General features: G+C 34.5%; 1 protein-coding gene across 6 annotated transcripts in view; it reads left to right on the top strand.

The window, feature by feature from the left end:
• Positions 1 to 21608, top strand: part of MALRD1 (MAM and LDL receptor class A domain containing 1) — an 846741-nt gene that overhangs the window by 159375 nt on the left and 665758 nt on the right. For 5 of the 6 annotated variants that reach the window (XM_087420773.1, XM_087420775.1, XM_087420776.1 and 2 more), the window contains 2 exons: positions 18130 to 18224; positions 18313 to 18474. The exons of the other annotated variant lie outside the window; for it this stretch is intronic. In XM_087420773.1, the coding sequence (XP_087276899.1) occupies positions 18130 to 18224; positions 18313 to 18474 (257 nt within the window). The remainder of the gene's footprint in view (positions 1 to 18129; positions 18225 to 18312; positions 18475 to 21608) is intronic. 6 annotated transcript variants of the gene reach the window in all.

Raw genomic sequence — 21608 nt, 5'->3', positions numbered from 1 at the left:
AATCCATTTTTGTCTCTTATGTTTTACTGTGTCAAACCTGTTGATAGGAAGTTGTTCTTAATAGTTACTTACCCTTTCAATGTCTGTAGAATGTGTAGCATCAATTCCTCTTATTCATGCTGTTGGTTAATTGTGTTTTCTCGCCTTTCCTCTGTATTTCTCTTCTCTTCTACTTTGGATTTTCTTTGCTCTTTTTTTTTTTCTTATTTCTTAAGGCGGTATTTTTGATTCACCAATTTTTAAATATCATATGTTCATTATTCAGTTCAAACATTTTCTAATTTTCCTTGTGATTTATTCTTTCTTTGACCCATGGATTATTTAGAAGTGTGTTGTTGAGTTTCTAAATATTTGTGGGTTTTCTCCGTGTTATTGTTGACTTCTAATTTAATTACATTTTGGTTAGAGAACATTCTTTTTTTTTTTTTTTTTGGTGAGGAGATCAGCCCTATGCTAACATCTGCCAATCCTCCTCTGTTTTTGCTGAGGAAGACTGGCCCTGGGCTAACATCTGTGCCCATCTCCCTCCACTTTATATGGGACGCCGCCACAACATGGCTTGCCAAGCAGTGCATCGGTGCGCGCCCGGGATCCGAACCGGCGAACCCCGGGCCGCCACAGCGGAGCGTGCGCACTCAACCGCTTGCGCCACCGGGCCGGCCCTGAGAGAACATTCTTTTATTTCAATCTTTTAAAATATTTTGAGATTTATTTCATGATGCAGGATATAATCTGTATTGGCAAAAATATTATGTGAATTTGAAAAGAATGTGTAGTCTGAAGTTATTGGGTATAGTGGTCTATAACTATCAATTAAGTTAAGGTTGTAAAATAGTGTTTAAGTCATCTGTCTTTATAGATTTCTTGATTAGTTCTGTCAATTGCTGAGAGAAGGGTGTGAAAATCTCTTATAATGATTTTGGAATTGTCTATTTTGCCCTTTATGTGAGTTAATTTTTGTTTTGTATATTTTGAAGCTCTACTATTAGATGTAAATACATATTGTTTTTTATGCCTTCCTCATATATTGACCCTTTTGTTATAATAAAGTGTCCTTCTTTATCTCTGCCAATAAGATTTATCTTAAAGTCTATTAAATCTGATGTTGATATAGCCACTTTTGCTTTCTTATGCTGTTTTTATGGTATACTTTTTCTTTTCATTTGTTTTCAACCTATCTGTGTCTTTATACCTAAAAAATGTGTCTCTTAAAGACAGCATATAGTTGAATCTTGCTTTTGATTCCGTTCTGATAATTCTTTGCATTGGAATTTTTAATCCCTTTTATTTAATGTAATTATTGGTATTGCTGGATTTATGTCTACATTTTATTGTTTTCTGTTTGAGCTTGTTGTTTTTGGTCCTTCTGTTCCCCTTTCCTGCCTTCTTTGGAATTATTTGAATATTTTAAAAAAACTCTGTTTCAATTGACTTTTTAGGTATACATGTTAACATTTAACTTTAGTGGTTAGTCTAGGGACTATGGCATGTACTCTTAACTCTTCACAGTCTACTTAAAATCTACATTGTAAAACTACCCATATAATGTAGACAACTTAGGAAAATATAGGTCCATTTGTTCCTTTCTCACTGACCTTTATTTTATAATGTTCACATGTATTACATCTATAATCTACATACATTATAAATCCCACAAGTCAATGTTATAATTATTTCTCTAAACATTATTAGAAATAATTTAAGAAGAAAATATTCTTTCATTACATTTATTATTTGCAGTACTCTTCATTCCTCTGAGTCTCTGAGTTTGTCTCTAGTATCATTTCTCTTAGCTTGAAGAATTTTCTTTAGTATTTCCTACAGTCCAGTTCTGCTGATGATAAATTATGTTAGTTTTCCTTTTCTGAAAATGTCTTTATTTTCTCTTCATTCTTGCAATATAGTCTCCTTGGATATAGAATTTTTCATGGGCATTTTGGCTCTTCTAGTGCTTTAAAGATATTATTTCACTATCTTCTGGCCTCCCTAGTTTCTGAGGTGATATTGACAATTATTCAAATTATTGTTTTGCTCTATTTTAATATATCTTTATTTTTTTTGATGGTTTGAAGATTTGATTTATTATCATGTGCCTAAGCATAAGATTTTTTTTAAGTCCTGCTTGGATTAAATAAGCTTAATGAATCTGAAATTATGTTTTTCCACTAACCTTGGAAAGTATTCTGCCCTTATTTATTCAGGTTTTTTTTTTTTTTTTTTTTTTTGCCTTATTCTCTCTATGCTTTTCTTCTTGGACTTCAATCACCAATGTGTTAGACAACAGGTCTAACATATTCTTATTGAGGGTCTCATCATATATTTTGATTATGTTTTCTCTGTTTTTCACATTGAACAATTTCAGTTGATCTATCTCTAAGTTCTGTGATTCTTTCCTTTGTCATTTTCATTATGCTGATAAGCCCATCCGATGATTTAAAAAATTATTTTTAGGTATTGTGTAAGTATTTTCATTTGGTTGCTTTTATTTATTTATTTATTTTTTTAATTTTTTGTTTATTGCAGTAACATTGGTTTATAACATTGTAAAAATTTCAGGTGTACATCATTGTACTTCTATTTCTGCATAGATTACATCATGTTCACCACCAAAATACTAATTACAACCCATCACCACACACATGTACCCAATTATCCCTTTCACCCTCCTCCCTCCCCCCTTCCCCTCTGGTAACCACCAATCCAATCTCTGTCCCTATGTGTTTGTTTATTGTTGTTATTATCTACTACTTAATGAAGGAAATCATACGGTATTTGACCTTCTCCCTCTGACTTATTTCACTTTGCATCATGCCCTCAATGTCCATCCATGTTGTCACAAATGGCTGGATTTCATCGTTTCTTATGGCTGAGTAGTATTCCATTGTGTATATATACCACAGCTTTTTTATCCATTCGTCCCTTGATGGGCACTTAGGTTGCTTCCAAGTCTTGGCTATTGTGAATAAGGCTGCAATGAACACAGGGGTGCATGTACCTTTGCAAATTGGTGTTTTCAAGTTCTTTGGATAAATACCCAACAGTGGAATAGCTGGATCATATGGTAGTTCTATCGTTGATTTTTTGAGGAATCTCCATACTGTTTTCCATAGTGGCTGCACTAGTTTGCACTCCCACCAGCAGTGTATGAGAGTTCCCTTCTCTCCACAACCTCTCCAACACATGTTGTTTCCTGTCTTGTTAATTATAGCCATTCTGATGGGCGTGAGGTGATATCTCATTGTAGTTTTGATTTGCATTTCCCTGATAGTTAGTGATTTTGAACATCTTTTCATGTGTCTGTTGGCCATCTGTATATCTTCTTTGGAGAAATGTCTGTTCAGGTCTTTTGCCCATTTTGTAATTGGGTTGTTAGTTTTTTTGTTGTTGAGATGCATGAGTTCTTTATATATTTTGGAGATTAAGCCCTTATCAGATGTATGGTTTGCAAATATCTTCTCCCAATTGTTAGGTTGTCTTTTCGTTTTGTTGATGGTTTCCTTTGCTGTGCAGAAGCTTTTTATTTTGATGTAGTCCCATTTGTTTATTTTTTCTATTGTTTCTCTTGCCCGGTCAGATGTGGTGTTTGAAAAGATGTTGCTAAGACCGATGTCGAAGAGCGTACTGCCTATGTTTTCTTCTAGAACTTTCACAGTTTCAGGTCTTACGTTCAAGTCTTTAATCCATTTGGAGTTAATTTTTGTGTATGGTGTAAGGTAAGAGTCTACTTTCATTTTTTTGCATATGGCTATCCAGTTTTCCCAACACCATTTGTTGAAGAGACTTTCTTTTCCCCATTGTATGTTCTTGGCTCCTTTGTCAAAGATTAGCTGTCCATAGATGTGTGGGTTTCATTTGGTTGCTTTTAAATTATTTTTAATTTCACTACTATAATTTCTTATCTTTTCATTCATTATGAGCATATTTTCCTTTACCTCATTGAGCATGATTATAGTCACAGTTTTAAAATTCTTGTCTGTATTATCTCAGAATTGCTCTCTGTTTATTGTCTCTTCCCCTGATAGGGTCATATTTCCCTGATTCTTTGTCTGTCAAATAATTTTGGATTGTATACTTGACATTGTGAGTATTAATATTGTGGAGAATCTGGATTCTGTTATATTCCTTAAGAGAATGTTGATGATTTGTTTTGTTTAAGTGGGTAATTAACTTTCCTAGACTCATATTGAAAACTTTGTTTGGTTTGTTATGGGTAGCAGTTCAGATATCAGTTTAGTTCTTTCAGCTTTAGCTGTAAGATATGCTTCCTGCATATGCATGTTTCATTTTTAGCTAGAGATTTGGGCAGAGTTTATTCATAGAACATGGGACACCCCTCTTTCTGGCTTTCTTTTTTCTAGAATTCTTCTCTTAATTTATGGTGAACCTGGCTGCCCTGAGCTCCTTTCTCTGCTTCTTCAGGCAAGGAGACAGCAGCCTTTCTATGAGAGTTTTAGTACAACATCAGCTGCAACTGCAGCCTAACCTCAGGCTAAAGCTTGAGGGAACCCAACTTGTTCTGATCCTTTCCTCAAAGTTTCTATTCCCATAAAAATATGCTTTTTTTCTTTTGTCTTTAAAGCCTCAACTGAGGTCCCAACTTTTAGGTTTTTCATGTTTTTAAATATAAGCATTATATTTATCACCGGGTTTTTTAAGCTGAGTTTTCTAATGCCAGCATGTCCTAAAGTGCTCTATCCTGCCCTTTCTGACAGGCACTAGGAACTATAGTCCATTCCCTAATACTTGACAAGCTGCATTACTTAGACAGTTATTTGGATTATTTTATTGAGAATAAACAGCAAACGACTAACAATAGAGAAAGGAACCTCACATCCTCACTCTCTAGATCAAGTTTTTGCAGCTTGTATACTCTTAATATCTATTTATTTTGAAGTCAGTGAAAAATTAATGTTCATTTATTTTTTTGTATCTATTATTTCAAAAACTTTTCAGTGAGTATTTACATTTCTCCATATACTATTCTAGGACCTGCAGATATAATAGTGGACAAGAACACAGCTCTTATTTCCAGTGAATTTGCAGTCTAGTGATGGAGACGTAAACCTTATACCTATGTTTGCATGTGAAGAGTAAAAAGTCATACAGTCATTCTCATAGCCACATATACATATTTAAAAGCTCACAATGTGACAAGGATAACATATGTGTGAGTGTGGATGTTTTGCCAATGTCATTTGTGAATATCTATGTTGTTCTTACCTGAGAAAGTCTAATTGAATAGCTCATCTATTCCAGGGATCTGCATATTTTTTTTAAAGGACCAGATAGTAAATAATTTTTGGCTCTATGTCCCGACTACTCAACTCTGCCATTGCACTGTGAAAGTAGCCATAGACCATGCATAATGATTAAGCATGACTGTGTTATAGTGAAACTTTATTTATGGACACTGGAATTTATAATTCATATAATTTTCACATGCCAGAAAATGTTATTCCTCCTTTGAATTTTTTCAACCATTTAAACACGTAAAAACATTTAGCTCTCAGGCCATACAAAATCAAATGACACGTGGAATTTGTCTGCAGGTCATATTTTACTATCCCTTATGTTTAATAAACATTAGTTGAGCATCCTTACATCTAACAATAAGAAATATTGGGGATACATGAGTAAAGGGTAAAATGTGTCCTCTAACAACACACAGATAAGTTATAATCTTAATTTTACTGGTCACTGTTCACTTTTGTAGCAAACAAAAGTGAAGCATACCTTGATGTATACCCTGATTCTGTAAAAGGATCAGATTTATTATGCTGTTATTTAAAAATTCACCTAAGTTTTCAATTAAGAAGGACATTTTGTTATAGTGGGTAAGCTTGTTTCTTTTTTTTCTAATTGATTTTTTTCCATTGTTTGTTTATTGCGGTAACATTGGTTTATAACATTGTAAGAATTTCAGGTGTATATCATTATACTTCTATTTCTGCGTCAATTACCTCATGTTCTCATGTTCACCACCCAAATACTAATTACAATGCATCACCACACACATGTGCCTAATTATCCCTTTTGCCCCCCTCCCTCCCCTCATCCCCTCTGGTAGCCACCAATCCAATCTCTGTCTCTACATGTTTGTTTGTTGTTGTTTTTATCTACTACTTAATGAGTGAGATCATATGGTATTTGACCTTCTCCTTCTGACTTATTTCACTTTGCATAATACCCTCAATGTCCATCCATGTTGTCACAAATGGCTGGATTTCATCATTTCTTATGGCTGAGTAGTATTCCATTGTGTATATATATCACATCTTCTTCATCCATTTGTCCCTTGATGGGCACTTAGGTTGCTTCCAAGTCTTGGCTATTGGGAATAATGCTGCAGTGAACACAGGAGTACATGTATCTTTACGCATTCATGTTTTCACATTCTTTCGATAAATACCCAGCTGTGGAATAGCTGGATCCTGTGGTAGTTCTATCCTTAATTTTTTGAGGAATCTCCATATTGTTTTCCATAGTGGCTACACAAGTTTGCACTCCCACCAGCAGTGTATGAGTGTTCCCTTCTCTCTACATCCTCTCCAACACTTGTTTCTTGTCTTGTTAATTATAGCCATTCTGACAGGCGTGAGGTGATATCTCATTGTAGTGTTGTTTTGCATTTCCCTGATAGTTAATGATGTTGAACATATTTTCATGTGCCTGTTGGCCATGTATATCTGTATATCTTCTTTGGAGAAATGTCTGTTCAGATCTTTTGTCCATTTTTTAATTGGGTTGTTGGTTTTTTTGTTGTTGAGATGTATGAGTTCTTGATATATTTTTGAGATTAACCCCTTATCAGATGTATGGTTTACAAATATCCTCCACCAATTGTTAGGTTGCCTTTTTGTTTTGTTGATGGTTTCCTTTCCTGTGCAGAAGCTTTTTAGTTTGACGTAGTCCCACTTGTTTATTTTTTCTATTGTTTCTTTTGCCTGCTCAGACATGGTGCTTGAAAACATGTTGCTAAGACTGATGTCGAAGAGCGTACTGCCTATGTTTTCTTCTGGAAGTTTCATGGTTTCAGGTCTTGCATTCAAGTCTTTAATCCATTTTGAGTTAATTTTTGTGTATGGTGTAAGGTAATGGTCTACTTTCACTTTTTTGCATGTGGCTGTCCAGTTTTCCCAATACCATTTGTGGAAGAGATAAGCTTGTTTCTTAGAATAAAAATACAGATAAGATTTGTGTTAGTGAAATGGAATTATGGTGTATATTTTCCCACTTGTCCCATTTTCAGTGTTGTAGTTATACTATTTTAAAAGTAAAAAATAATTAAAAATAAAAAATTTGCTATATATTTAAGTACATTTATTTATATATGGTTGTGACAATTGTTAATTTCAGTTTAAAAGCTTTTGTTAACCTCAGTGTATGTAAGGCATCATAATAAATGCTGTGAATATTATAAAGACTATTAAGATACAGGTTGCATATAAAGGTGTTTATGATCTCTTTGGAAAGCCTTCTTGAGAATAACACAGTTAATTATTTAAGAATAAATAAGAAGAAATTTTAAAAGTGCTATCATGTCATTCTGAGAAAATTGCTCTGTGGCTGTAAGCAAATTCTGTCTCTGGAAAGGAGAAGAGCATTTGAGAAAAGACCTGAACGATAAGTGGTATTTCAATGAACAGGGACATGAAAGAAATGATATTTCAAATTGAAATAACCATGTAGAGATATTTGGTGTGCTCAGACAATGATATAGCAATCTACTAGTACTAGAGGGTACTGTCTTTGGAAATGAAGATTAGGCTGTAAGCGAATTTGGGAACATCATGTATCGTGTCACCCAAAGTTTACTTATTTTGCTCATCAGTACTATTTCCTTATCTCTTTTGCCTCCTCTACCCAAACTCCTTCACAGTTGACAATCCTATCTCTGCTGCTGTGAATGAGAGACAGGGATGGATGTGTGGCAGTGGCTGAGGGGTTGTGTAAAGAATTTCAAGGGCAAACACATTTGGTACTTAATGATTCATTCTGCCTCAAGTAGTATTTTGCAGAGCTTTAGTTTCTTCCACAAATTCTTTGTTTGTCAAGCTAATAATAGCAAGGCCCTTGATGTGTGCCTGCATGTGTGCACATTTTAAATGAGTAAGCTATGAGGTGTTCATAGTTCTTCAACAGACTTGATGCCTATTTTTTATCAGATGATATATCTATTTTCCCATTTGTTTTATTTCAAATTCAGAGTAATATATTAGTCAGAGAATCCTAGTTGACCACTTAGATGATTATTTGAATTACTTGATATGACATCAATGAAATTTCTCCACATAACATAAGTAGTCAAGCTGTCAAACATTTTAAATAATATTATTCCAGTGATTAGAGCTAAAAAAAAATTCTGTAATTTTTCCATAGAAATATAGAATTTTTTCCTGATGTATCATTTACTTTCCTTTTGGCAAGAATTTTATCCTTACAGGCAGATGGCTTGTTTGTTTGTTAAATTTATATGGGTATATATTCTTCATATTAATTCAACCACAAGTGCAAAAAATCTATACTCAACAGAAATACATAAAATCAAATAATAGTATATTGAAATAAATACAATACAAATTTCAAAGAATATATCTTTTGAACCACAGACAAAGGGTCAGTAGACTGAGATTCTGCCAAATGAAAGTGGGCAGAGAATTTTACCAATTAAAATGGTTGGAACGTATACAGCAGATTTTGGTTTTCTGCAAATGAAGTCTGGCAACTGCGATGAGTACAAACATTGATTCAATGTGTCCTACAATTGAATTAGTCAAGGAAGAATTTACAGGAGAAGAATTTACAGGGACTCAACTACTTTGGGCTTTATGGACTTTGGTCAATACCTTAAACAGTAGCAAATGGAACAAGAGAACCAAATTAGTGTCTGCCTAATTGTGGTAGGCAGAATTTTAAACATCCTGCCAAGATTCTTATCTGCTCGTTATTCAATAAAACACTAATCTAGGTACTTCTGTGAAGGGACTATGTAGATGTAAGTAAGATTACTAATCGACTGATCCTAAAATAGGAAGATTATCCTGGACTATTCGACTGGGCCCAATAGAATCACATGAGTTCTTAAAAGTAAAAGAGGAAGGTAAATGAGGAAGTTAGACAGATGAAGCAGAGAAGGAAGGCAGGAGAGATGAGGCAGAAGAGAAGATCAGAGAGATTGGAAGTATGGGAGGAGCTTGACCCGTGCTGACGTCTTTGCAGATGGAGAAAGGGGGTGGCAAACAAGAAACGCAGGGGCCTTAGAAGCAGAGAAGTATTACTTATTAACACTCAGCAAGCAAACAGGGAACTCAGTTCTACAACTGCATGGAATTGAATTTAGCCAACAGCCTGAATGAGCTTGACTCATCCCCCTAGAGCCTTCAGAAAGGAGCACAACCAGCCAACATTTTCATTTTGGCTCTTGAATCTCTAAGCAAAGAATCATCTGAGCCACACTGCGCCTGGACTTCTGACCTATATAGACACTGTGAAATAATAACAGTTGTGTTGTTTTATGTCACTAAGTGTATGGTAACTTGTAACGGCAGCAACAGAAAATGAATATACTAGCTTTTGAAGTTTTTAGGAAAAGAAAGTCTTATAATTTCTTGATTGTCCATTCATGCTTGTAATTAACTTTTGGAATGAATAAAATTCCCTTTTACCTGGTAGATTGGGGAAAAAAATCTAAATTTGAAGCCCAGAGACCTAGATTCTTGATTTGACTTTGACATTAACCACTTTGAGCCTGATTTGGGGTAAATCCCAGGGCTTTCTCTTTTTTCTTTTACATAGTCCCAGCTCCTCTAGTTTTTCACCTATATGTTTAACTTTTCATTCTTGCCACCATTTTCATTTTTTTTTGGAGCACACCTAGAGTTCAAGATCTGTCTTCCATTAATGCCATTTGCCCATCCTGCCCTAGCCTGTATAATTCTGATGAAGTAAATTTATTCATTTATTTATTTGCTTGCTTGCTTTTGCTTTAGGAGTCATATCTAAGAAACCATTGCCTAATCGTAGGTGTATGATCTCTTCTCAGAGTTTTATGTCTTACATTTAGGTCTTTAATCAATCTTGAGTTAATTTTTGTATGTGATGTGAGGTATTCACTTTCTTTTGCCTGTGGCTATCCAGTTGTCTCAGTACCATAGTTGAAAAAACTATTCTTTCCCCATTGAACTGTCGTGGCCTCTGATCAAAAATCAATTGACTGTAGATGCATAGGTTTATTTCTGGACTTTCAGTTCTACTGCATTGATCTTTTTGTCTATACTTATGCCAATCCCATGCTGTCTTGATTACTGTAGCTTTCTAGTAAGTTTTGAAATAGGGAAGTGTTAGTCCTCCAATTTTGTTCTTCTCTTTTAAGATATTTTTGGGCTACTCTAGATTTTTTTTTTTCCATTTCTATACAAGTTTAGGATCAGCTGATAAATTGCTGCAAAAATTGAACTTTAGAGAGAAATTGCATTGAGTTTGTTAATAAAATTGGAGACTATTGCCGTATTAACAATATTAAGTGTTCCAACTGATGTACACATGATGTCTTTCCATTTATTTAGGTCTTTTTAATTTCTTTCAACATTGTTTTGTAATTTTCAGTGTACGAAATTTGTTCTTTTTAAAAATTTATTCCTAAGTATTTTACTCTTTTTGATGTTATTGTAAACAAGACTTTCTTAATTTCATTTTCAGGTTGTTCATTGCCAGTGCATAGAAATGCAACAGATTTTTGTATATTGATCATGTATCCTACAAACTTACCAAACTTATTTATTAACTCTGATAGTTTTGTTATTGTTGTTGGGGGAGTTTCCTTAGGAGCTTCTATATACAAGATCATGTTATCTGTAAATAGAGATAGTTTTACTTTTTGTTTCCATTCTGGATGCCTTTTATTTTTTTTGTCTAATTGCCTGGCTAGAAACTCCAGTACAATGTAGAATAGAAGTGGTGGTAGCAGATATCCTTGTCTTGTTCCTATCAGGGGAAACATTTTTACTTTTTTACTATCAGGTATGATGTCAGCTGAGGGATTTTTGTAGATACCATTTATCAAGTAAGCATGTTCCTTTCTGTTACTAACATGTTGATATCATACTAATATGTTTATTACTAATTTGTTGATATCATACTAACATGTTTTTATCATGAGAGAGTATTAGACTGTCAAATGTATTTTCTGCATCATTGAGATGATCGTTTTTGGCCTTTACTTGATCAATATGGTGTTTTATAGTGATTGGTTTTCATATGTGGAACCAATTTTGCATTCCTAGGATAAATTCCATTTGGTCATGGTGAATAATCCTTTTTATATCTTGCTTGATGAAGCTTGCTAGTATTTTGTTTAGTGTTTTACATTTATATTCATGAGGGATATTGATCTGTAGTTTTCTTTTCTTGTGATATGTTTGTCTGGTTTTGGTATCAAGGTAATAACGGTCTCATAGAATGAGTTGGGAAGTGTTTTATCCTCTTCTAATTTGTGCAAGAATTTGTGAAGTATTGCTATTAATTCTTCTTGACGTGTTTTGTAAAATTCACTAGTTAACCCTTCTGTGACTGAGAATTCCTTTGTGGAAAGCTTTTTGGTTACTGATTCACTCTCTTTACTTGTTACAGTTTATTCAGATTTTCTGTTTCTTCTTGAGTCATTTTTGGCCCTGAGTCAGTTTTGTGTTTTTGTAGGAAATTATCCACATCATCTGGGTTATCTAATTTGTTATCTTGCAATTGTTGATAATATTACCCTATAGTTCTTATTTCTATAAGTTTAAAAGTTCCGACCCCTGTTTCACTCTTCATTTAGTAAATTGAGTCTTCTATTTTTTTTTTTATTGGTCAGTCTAGTGAAAGCATTGTCAATTTTGTGGATCTTTCTGAGAACCAACTTTTGGTCTATTTAATTGTTTTTGTATTGTTTGTCTACTCTCTATTTCATTTATTTCTGCTCTAATACTTATCATTTTCTTCCTCTTCTTGCTTTGGGTTTAGTTTGCTCTTCTTCTAACTTTATATGGTAGAAGGTTAGATTGTTGACTTTAAAACTTTCCTAAACTTTAGTAATTTACAGCTATAAATTTATTTCTAAGCACTAATATACCTGCATCTCATATATTTGATACATTGTATTTTCATTTTCATTCATCTCAAGTATTTTCTAATTTCTCTTCTGACTTCTCCTTTGACCCATTGGTTACTTAGGAATGTGTTATTTAATTTCCATGTGTTTGTGAATTTCCCACTTTTCTTTTGCTATTGACTCAAATTACTCCATTATGGCTATAGAACATACTTGTATGATTCCCATCCTCTTAAACATATCAAGACTTGCTTTATGGCCTAAAATATGATCTTCCCTGGAGAATATCTCATGTGCACTATAGAAGCATGTGTATTTTGCTGTTGTTGGTTGAGGTGTTCTATATGTTTAATTGGGTTTAATTGGTGTATAGTGTTGCTTGTCTTCTATTTCCTTACTGATCTTCTATCTAATTGTTCTATGTATTTTTGAAAGTGGAGTATTGAAGTTTCCAACTATTATTGTTGAATTGTCTATTTTCACTTCAATTCTCTTAGCTTTTGCTTCATATATTTTAGGGCTCTGTTTTTAGATGCATATATGTTTATAATCGTTATTTTCTTTATTTCTCTTTGGTGGGGAATATTAGCCCTGAGCTAATATCCATTGCCAATCCTCCTCTTTTTTCTGAGGAAGATTGGCCCTGAGCTAACATCTGTGCCCATCTCCCTCTGCTTTATATGTGGGACGCTTACCACAGCATGGCTTGATAAACAGTGCGTAGGTCTGCACTTGGGATCCGAACCTGGGAACCTCAGGCCACTGAAGTGGAGCATGTGAAGTTAACCACTATACCACTGGGCCAGCCCCATATAATTGTTTTATTTTCTTGATTGATTGATTCTCTTATCATTATAATCTGTCCTTATTTGTCTCTAATGACACCTTTTTTGTGCTAAAATCTCTTTTTTTCCTGAATTTCCAGCTTTCTTTGGGTTATTGTTTGTATGTTATGTTTTTATATCCTTTTATTTTCAGGCTGTTTGTGTAGTTGAATCTCAAGTGAGAGACACATTCTATGGTTGGATCATCTTTTTATACAATATGCCATCCTTGAACTTTTGATTGGAGACTTTAATCCATTTATGTATAACATAATTACTGATAAAGTAGAATTTATACCTGCCATCTGCTACTTGTTTTCTGTATGTCTTTCTTGTTACTCTGTTCCTCCATTACTGTCTTCTTTTGTGTTATACACTAGATATTTTCTAGTGTATCATATTAATTCATTTTTTCCACTATGTGCTTTTGAATTACTTTATAAGTGGCTGCCCTAGGGATCACATTTACCATCTTAATTTACAACAATCTAGGTCAGATTAATACCAATTTAATTGCAATAGTATATAAAAAAATTTGATCCTATCTAGCACCATTCTGTTCACCTTTATATTGTTACCACCACAAATTACATCTTTATATATTGTGTGCCCATCAACACTGAATTATAATATTTATTAGTTATAACAACCAGTTTTTATCAATTATAACAACCAATTATAGTAATTAGTTATTGACTTTTGTAATTTCTCTCTCTTTATTGATATTGTCTATTTTATGAGACATCATTCTCATGGTTTCTGTAGTTTTTTAGACATGGTTTCCATTAGCTCTTTGAAATATCTAAAATAGCTGATTTAAAGTCTTCATCTAGTAGGTCCAGTGTCTGGACTTCCTCAGAGACACTTTCTATTGATTGCTTTTTTTTGTCTGTATGGGCCACATTTTCTTGTTTCTTTGCATTTCCCACAATTTCTTTTGAAACATGGACATTTAAATCAATATAATCTGGCAAATCTGGAAATTCGATTGCCTTCCTTCCAGGGTTTGCTGCTGTTGCTGTTTGCTGTATTTGTTGCTGTTTTTAGTTCGGTGACTTTTCTGAATTAATTCTGTAAAGTCTTTGTTCTTGTCATGTATGGCCACTGAATTCTCTGCTTGTTCAGCTTGGTGGTCAGCTAATGATTGGAGAGACAGTTCTTTAAATGCCTGGAACCAATAAATCTTCCCAGGTTTGTCGAGGGACTCTATGTACATGTTGGGGTGCTCCTTCAACACTCACCCAGGCAGCTGACAACTCTGTTTTAGTTTTCACTTCTTGCTTCCACAGATCCTCAAAGTCAGTCAGACATGAGAGCTTAGGGCCTTTCCAGGTCTTTCCAGAGCATGTGCACGGCCCTACGCATGCACATGTCCATCTTGATTTGCAGGAATATGTTGGAATGTTTCAAAGCCCCTATAGGACATCTTATTCCCCAGCTTTTCTTTTAAGCTTTTTGTTAGTCTGTTGTTAGCCTCAACTATTATATAATGCCTCAGGCAACTGTAAAGTTAAAACACTTGTCAGTAATTGTTTTCAACAAATGCCTGCTATGAAGAAGGCTTTTGCACTGGACAAGTTATTCATATGACCAATTTTAGACAGCCTGGTTAGTAGGGTCTTTCAGGAAACACCAGACTTGTCAAATATGACAATTATTTGGTAATGAGGCTTTGAAAGAGCTCTAGCTCTATTCTGCTCATTCCTGTGGATGCCATGCTCCACCAGGAATGTGGGCTACTATTTTTCTTTTTTTTTTTTTAAAGATTTTATTTATTTATTTTTTCCCCCCAAAGCCCCAGTAGATAGTTGTGTGTCATAGCTGCACATCCTTCTAGTTGCTGTATGTGGGACGCGGCCTCAGCATGGCCAGAGAAGCAGCGCGTCGGTGCGAGCCCGGGATCCGAACCCGGGTCGCCAGCAGTGGAGCGCGCTCACTTAACCACCAAGCCACGGGGCCGGCCCTGGGCTACTATTTTTCAAAGTTACTAGAGAGCTAGAGAGTGGACAATTGGAATAAAGAAAATTAAAAAAACCATAAAACTCATTGTTTTTACTGAGATCCAGCCATTTCTTGAGTGAAATCTCTCCAGTTTACCCCAATCTTTGCTATCACCATTTTTGCCAATTTTTTCATTGCTTTCAGAGGAGAAAATTTTCAGAAGTCTTTACATTGGCATTTTCATTAACATCACTCTCATGTTGCATGTTTTATGATTTCTTAAAGTGACTCACCTAGCTCTTTATCACTGAAGCTGACTTAAATTGATATGGCAGCATTCAATTACAAGTTGCTAGCAATTATAAGGGATTGCTCTTTGAGGGTATCCTTTAAGAGATACAGTTTTAGCAAATATGAGGTGGTTGCTTTGAGCTTGTTAATTTAATGAATGTGTATGAGACAAAACTTAGGATTCAGTGTAAACAGAATTTAATAAATAGAAATGACCAAGTTGAGAAAATTTGTATCTAAGACTATTATTTCCTCTCTGTTATCTGAACTGGGCCATATTTCTGTCATAGAGGAACACATTTTTCCCTTTCCAAAAGTGTTGACATTTTAACTTTTGCTTCAGGCCTTGGACCTTGTCGTGATGATCCATTCCTGCAGCCTGATTTTTGGGAAATGTTCTTGAGAACTGATATTATCTCACTATCAAAATATTCCATTTTTTGAGTTCCTTTGAGCCAGTTGGATACTCTGTAGCATGCAATAGGATTTATGTTTCTCCTGCTCATATTCATTCCCATTAATCATTTAGAACTTGGAAAATGAAGGGAACACAAGGCTGCCTATTAATAGTTGAGGAAAGTGAGACTGAAAATTCTGCCTTATCTTTCCTGAGGATCAAGGTTGGTGGAATTCACTGCTAAAGTTAGTGGATTTAGCCCTCAAAACTTGATTCATTGTTTTTGTTGCTTTCATATTTTATATACTTCCTTTTTTTGTCATCAAACTTGATTTATGTTGGGATTTTACTCTAACACTTACCCAGCAACTGAGAAAAAAATATTTTTGAAAGCCATTTAATACAAACATTTAAGATTATAATTGAAATCATGCTGTTTGTGTTCTTATTTTGTGATTTGAATTATTAACACTTTCTTAGAAGATTATTTTAAATATGTGTTAAAGAAATGTCAGGCAGTTGCTTTTATGGATGCAAGCGTAAAATGGGAATTTATGAATCATATAAATACACTGAAATGAATGTGGTGTAGAGATTAATAGGAGACATATGATGATGACAATGATGATGATGTGTGTACGTGATATTTATGTTACTAGGCTCCTTCAAGGAGTAAGAGGGGTGTGTAGAGAGAACACTGGATATATTTTTTGTTATCAGTTTCATAAGTCTCTTCTTAATTGTTAGAGCCAGCAGCAGGATGGGGTGTCAAATGAGAGAATGGGCATGTGCAAAAAAGTTATGCTGCCAAGAATCTGCTTTTTTTATTATACTCGTAGACATGATGACTACAGTTTTATGGAAAGCAAAAGAACTTTCTAGAAGGTGGTATTCCTCTCTAAGGAACATATCCATCTGTGAAATAAAGATATTCTATACTCATAGTACAGGGAGAAAGGTAAAATTGAGTGGGTATTTAAAAAAATGCTTGCTGTTGTCACTAAAGTTGGAATTAAATGTAGAAAACAGATGTTGCTATTGGGTGCGTTTTGAACACGTTTTTTTTTTTGCCCATGAAAAGAAAGTTGATGACTAGAGAAAATGTCAAAGGATCTCAAGCTGTTTCTGAATTTAAAACTTTACTTTTTATGATAACCTGAAGATTAACCATTATTTAATTTTTGACAAAATACAGAATAATTTACAGTGTCATAACACATACCAAATGACACAGTTTATATTTATAAAACACCCTGCTAAAGTATCTACATAATTTATTCATGTGTGATTTGAAAAATTTTATTGCAAATACTACTCTATTATTTAATAGCTTAATGTGTCAAATGTGATTTTTAAGACCAAACTTTTTAAAATAAATGTGATTAATTTAAGTAATTTCCTTGACAAATGAAAATAATTTTTCCTGTGTATCTCATGGATGCTTTTTACTAGCTGAATATTTATAAACAATAATTTAAGGTCTGTTGAATACTATTGCCATTTGTATTACTAATATAATATTATTTAAACCTAAAACAGTATATCCATATGGCTAATTATGCTTATTTGATTATTCACTTGCTTAAAATTTGCTTTACCTGTGGAATATGAAGCAAGAGCAAACTAATAATAGTCCATTTGTATCACCATGAAACTAGCTTTTCATCTGAATTATGTTTATATAATTATTCCAGGGAGTACATTCTCAGGACAATTTTCTGTTATTGCAGGGATTTGAATTATTCCTCTGACTGTATCTATAAGCAATCATTAATGTCACTCTTCTGCTTAATTAGGGTACAATTTTAGAGTAACAGTAGGGAAGAAGAGGTTTCTTAGGTTTCATAATTTTACTATTGATTCTTTCAATGATGTGATGATTAAATTTGATTTCAAATCCAGCTTTAAAATACCACTGACTACCTTAGGTAGATATGTAATCATAATCATCATCAACATCACTTTTTTCATTCCTTTTGACAAATAGTGGCACATCAAATAGAGTAGCAGAAAACAGTGGTTCCCAGATTATACACTATAACCTTGCCAAGCATTGCAGGAAATCTATGAAAACCCAGTGAATGTTCCACATTTATTTTATAGGCGTCTAAACAGTAACAGTCCACTGGCATGGTCTGTACTGCAGTGTACAGGACAGCAGCAGGGCTCAGTATTGTTTTCCATCTTCCTGGGAAAGGCTGGAACTATTTGATCCAATTCTTTCTGGAGAAAAGCATAGCAAACAGTGATCTCTTTTGAATTCTTCTTTGAATTGCTTATTTTGGTGGAGAGTCCCAGTATAATGTTTTCTCTGGATACTATCTTTGTAAGGTTATAACTTTCTATGTTATATGAGATAAATTGGGTTATGCACTGCAGCCCATAATGGTGTTAGAGAGTGTATAATCACAGTTAGTTATTTCACTGGGGAATATAATGAAGTAAAAACTTCAGTCAGACCATTTTGCTTCTTTAAACAAAAACATATTTACCTAATGTGGATATAGGCCTGAATTATTGCCTGATGTAGTAAGTAAGTTTACCAGAGATTGCTCTGAATCTAACACGCTGACTCTTGTTTCCAACAGCCTACTTCCTCTCCTTGGTCTCCAAAGTGAATTCTACTTTCTCAAATTTAAAAAGCAGAGTTTTTCTTCCGACAGATAGCCAACATGCTTGTCAGGTATTTGAAAGCACACAGCACTTTAAATACTTTTCACATTTGGGAACTTCTTTATTATAATTGTTTGGACATTAATTATTTTTCACAGGTTACATTTTATTACTTCTCCAGCCAAGGGAGTGGCAAATTAACAGCTGGTCTTCAAACTACACGTGGTGGTCCTATTCAGCATTTATGGCAAAACACAGCTGGGCTCCAAAATCAGTGGGAGAGAAATGTCATCAAAATCCAGAGCTCCCAGAGATTTCAGGTGTGTGTGTTGTATTTTCTAACTATGTCTTTGAAGGAAAAATGACAAGATACAGATTTTTAACACCAGGTGAATTAAAAGTAGGATGACTAACGGTCCCAGTGGCCAAAGACAGAGGGATTTGCCAGGACTTTCAAGTGCTAAAACCAAACAGTACCAGGAAATTGGGATGGCCGGTCACCCTAAAAGACACTTTAAAAAAAGGTTTCAGGGCCAGTCCCAGTGGCCTAGTGGTTAAAGTTTGGTGCACTCCGCTTTGGCAGCCCAGATTCCGTTCCCGAGCATGAAACTAGACCACTTGTCTGTTAGTGGTCATGCTGTGTCGGTGGCTCACATAACAACAAAAAAAAAAAAAAAAAAAAGAGGAAAATTGGCAACACTGTTAGCTCAGGACAAATCTTTCTCAGCAAAAAAAACTAAAAACGGGGCTGACCTGGTGGCATAGTGGTTAAATTTGCACACTCCACTTCAGCAACCTTGGGTTTGCAGTTTCAGATCCCGGGCACAGACCTATGCATCACTCATCAAGCCATGCTGTGGTGGCATCCCATATACAAATAGAGGAAGATGGCCACAGATGTTAGCTCAGGGCTGATCTTCCTCACCAAATAAATAATAATAATAAAAATAAAAAAAAAGTTTTAAATTTATGTATCAAAACTATAGCTGATATTAAGAAATATTGATATATTAGTAAAATAAAACCTTCTAATTCTCTTCTTAATTTCTTGAGTTGCCTCCATTTTCTTCTCTCTGTCTCTTACTACTCCAACTTCCTCTTTCCTTTCATTTTTTATTCTCAAAAATCACTTCCTTTCCAGACTTTTTCTCAGGCTTTTGAGAGAGAAGAGTTAACGTTGGATATGAGGAAATAGACTGTTTGATTTAAATACTAATTCCAAATGCTGTTGAAGTGGAATCATTGTCATATTTATTTCATAGTTAAACTCAAATTATTCAATACAGCCATTATTTTCCAAAATAATTTTAAGTTAAAGCCAATGCAAGCCTATAAAAGACAAACTTATTTATACAGCCTAATAAAACAATGTGTGGTGGAAATTATAATCAAATGATTGTTACAGAAGTTCTTGGAAAAGTATTACATATTTTGGCATTTGGGACAGCTAAGCAAAATTTTCCAGTTAAAAATGGAATCCTAAAACATGTTATTCTGAATGAATTTGCATTTTAAACCTGGTTTGTGGACCAATTTAGTCCAAGTAGGTATCCTTTGTCATATATTATTAGAATAATATAATAATCAATTTTATAATTTTGATACAGAGTAGAAAATCATCTGATATGTGATAGATTTAGCACTTGCTTAAATATAGGGATTGAATTGGATTTAATTTAATTTAATTTAATTTTTTTGTGAGGAGATCAGCCCTGTGCTAACATCTGCCAATCCTCCTCTTTTTTTGCTGACGAAGACCGGCCCCGGGCCATCATCCATGCCCATCCTCCTCCACTTTGTGTGGGGGGACACCGCCACAGCATGGCTTGCCAAGCAGTGCGTCAGTGCACGCCTGGGATCCAAACCTGTGAACCCCAGGCCACCACAGCAGAGCGCGCGCACTTAACTGCTTGCACAACCGGGCCAGCCCCTGGATTTAATTTTAACTTCAGTTATTTGGAGTGGCCAAGAGGAAGGATGGGAGAATGAGCAGAATCTCTATTATGTAAACAATTATAAGAATGGCACGTTTTCTTGATTGATTTGTCATAAAATCATGGTAGTTTGGAATTTTCAGGCTTTTGTAAACTACACGGGGATCCAAAGAAGATCAAAGAAAATCACTTAGTAGATGGTTCAATGATACCTAGACAATAGAACTTAAGAAGAACTGTATAGTTAGAAACACAATTCTGTCATCTAAGGCTTTGTACTCTATTGAAATCAAATATTGGTGAGTGTGTGGGGAAGGATCTTAAGCCATCAGGCATTTAAGTCTTCCTATGAATGACTGATTCACTTATTTAACAAAGACTTACTTGGGGCACTTGGGATGTACTAAGTGGGATTCAGAGAATGTTCCCAGTACCATGTTAAGAGATTTTTTTTCCAGCTTTATTGAGATATAGTTGACATATAATATTGTGTGAGTTTAAGGTGTACCACGTGATGATTTGATACACGTATATATTGTGGAATGATTACCACAGTAAAGTTGGTTAACACATCCATCCCCTCACATAATTACAATTTTTTTTTCATGTAGTGAAAACATTTAAGATCTATTCTCTTATCAACTTTCAAGTATATAATACAGTATTATTAGCTATAGTCACCATGCTGCGTATTAGATACCCAGAACTTATTCATCTTACAGCTAGAAGTTTGTACCCTTTGACCAACATTTCCCCATTTCCCCCACCCCACAGCCCCTGTCAACTGCCATTCTATTCTCTGTTTCTATGAGTTTGGCTTTTTTAATTTCAACCCGTTAAGTGAGATCATACGGTATTTGTCCTTCTTTGTCTGACTTATTTCATTTAGCATAATACCCTCAAGGTCCATCCATGTTCTCATAAATGGCAGGATTTCCTTCTTTCTATGGCTGAATTATTCCTTTGTTTGTATATGGCATATTTTCTTTATCCATTTATCCATTGATGGACACTTGTGTCGTTTGCATGTCTTGGCTGTTGTGAAAATAATGCTGCAATAAATATGGGAATGCAGATATCTCTTTGAGACAGTGATTTCATTTCTGTTGGATATATACCCAGACGTGGGAGTGTGGGATTATATAGTGGTTCTATTGTTAATTTCTTGAAGAACACCATATCGTTTTCCATAGTGTCTGTGCCAGTTTACATTTCCACCAACAGTGCACAGTTCTCCACATCCTCGCCAACACATTCTCTCTTGTTTTTTTGATAATAGCCATTCTAACGTGTGAAATATGTATCATTATGGTTTTGATTTGCATTTCCCTGATGATCAGTGATGTTGAGTACATTTTCATGTACCTTTTGGCCCTTCGAATATGTTCTTTGGAAGAATGTCTATTCAGATCCTCTGCCCATTTTATGTGTTTTTTGATATTGAGTTGTATGAGTTCTTATATATTTTGGATATTAACCCCTTATCTGATATATGGTTTGCAAAAGGAAGATTTTTGACA

This window comes from Ceratotherium simum, chromosome 32 (genome assembly GCF_057802395.1).
Source record: "Ceratotherium simum simum isolate JZ-2026a chromosome 32, ASM5780239v1, whole genome shotgun sequence".
NCBI classification, from domain to species: Eukaryota; Metazoa; Chordata; class Mammalia; order Perissodactyla; family Rhinocerotidae; genus Ceratotherium; species Ceratotherium simum.
Note: the sequence above shows the minus strand (reverse complement) of the source record. Positions and strands in the feature narration are given on the sequence as shown.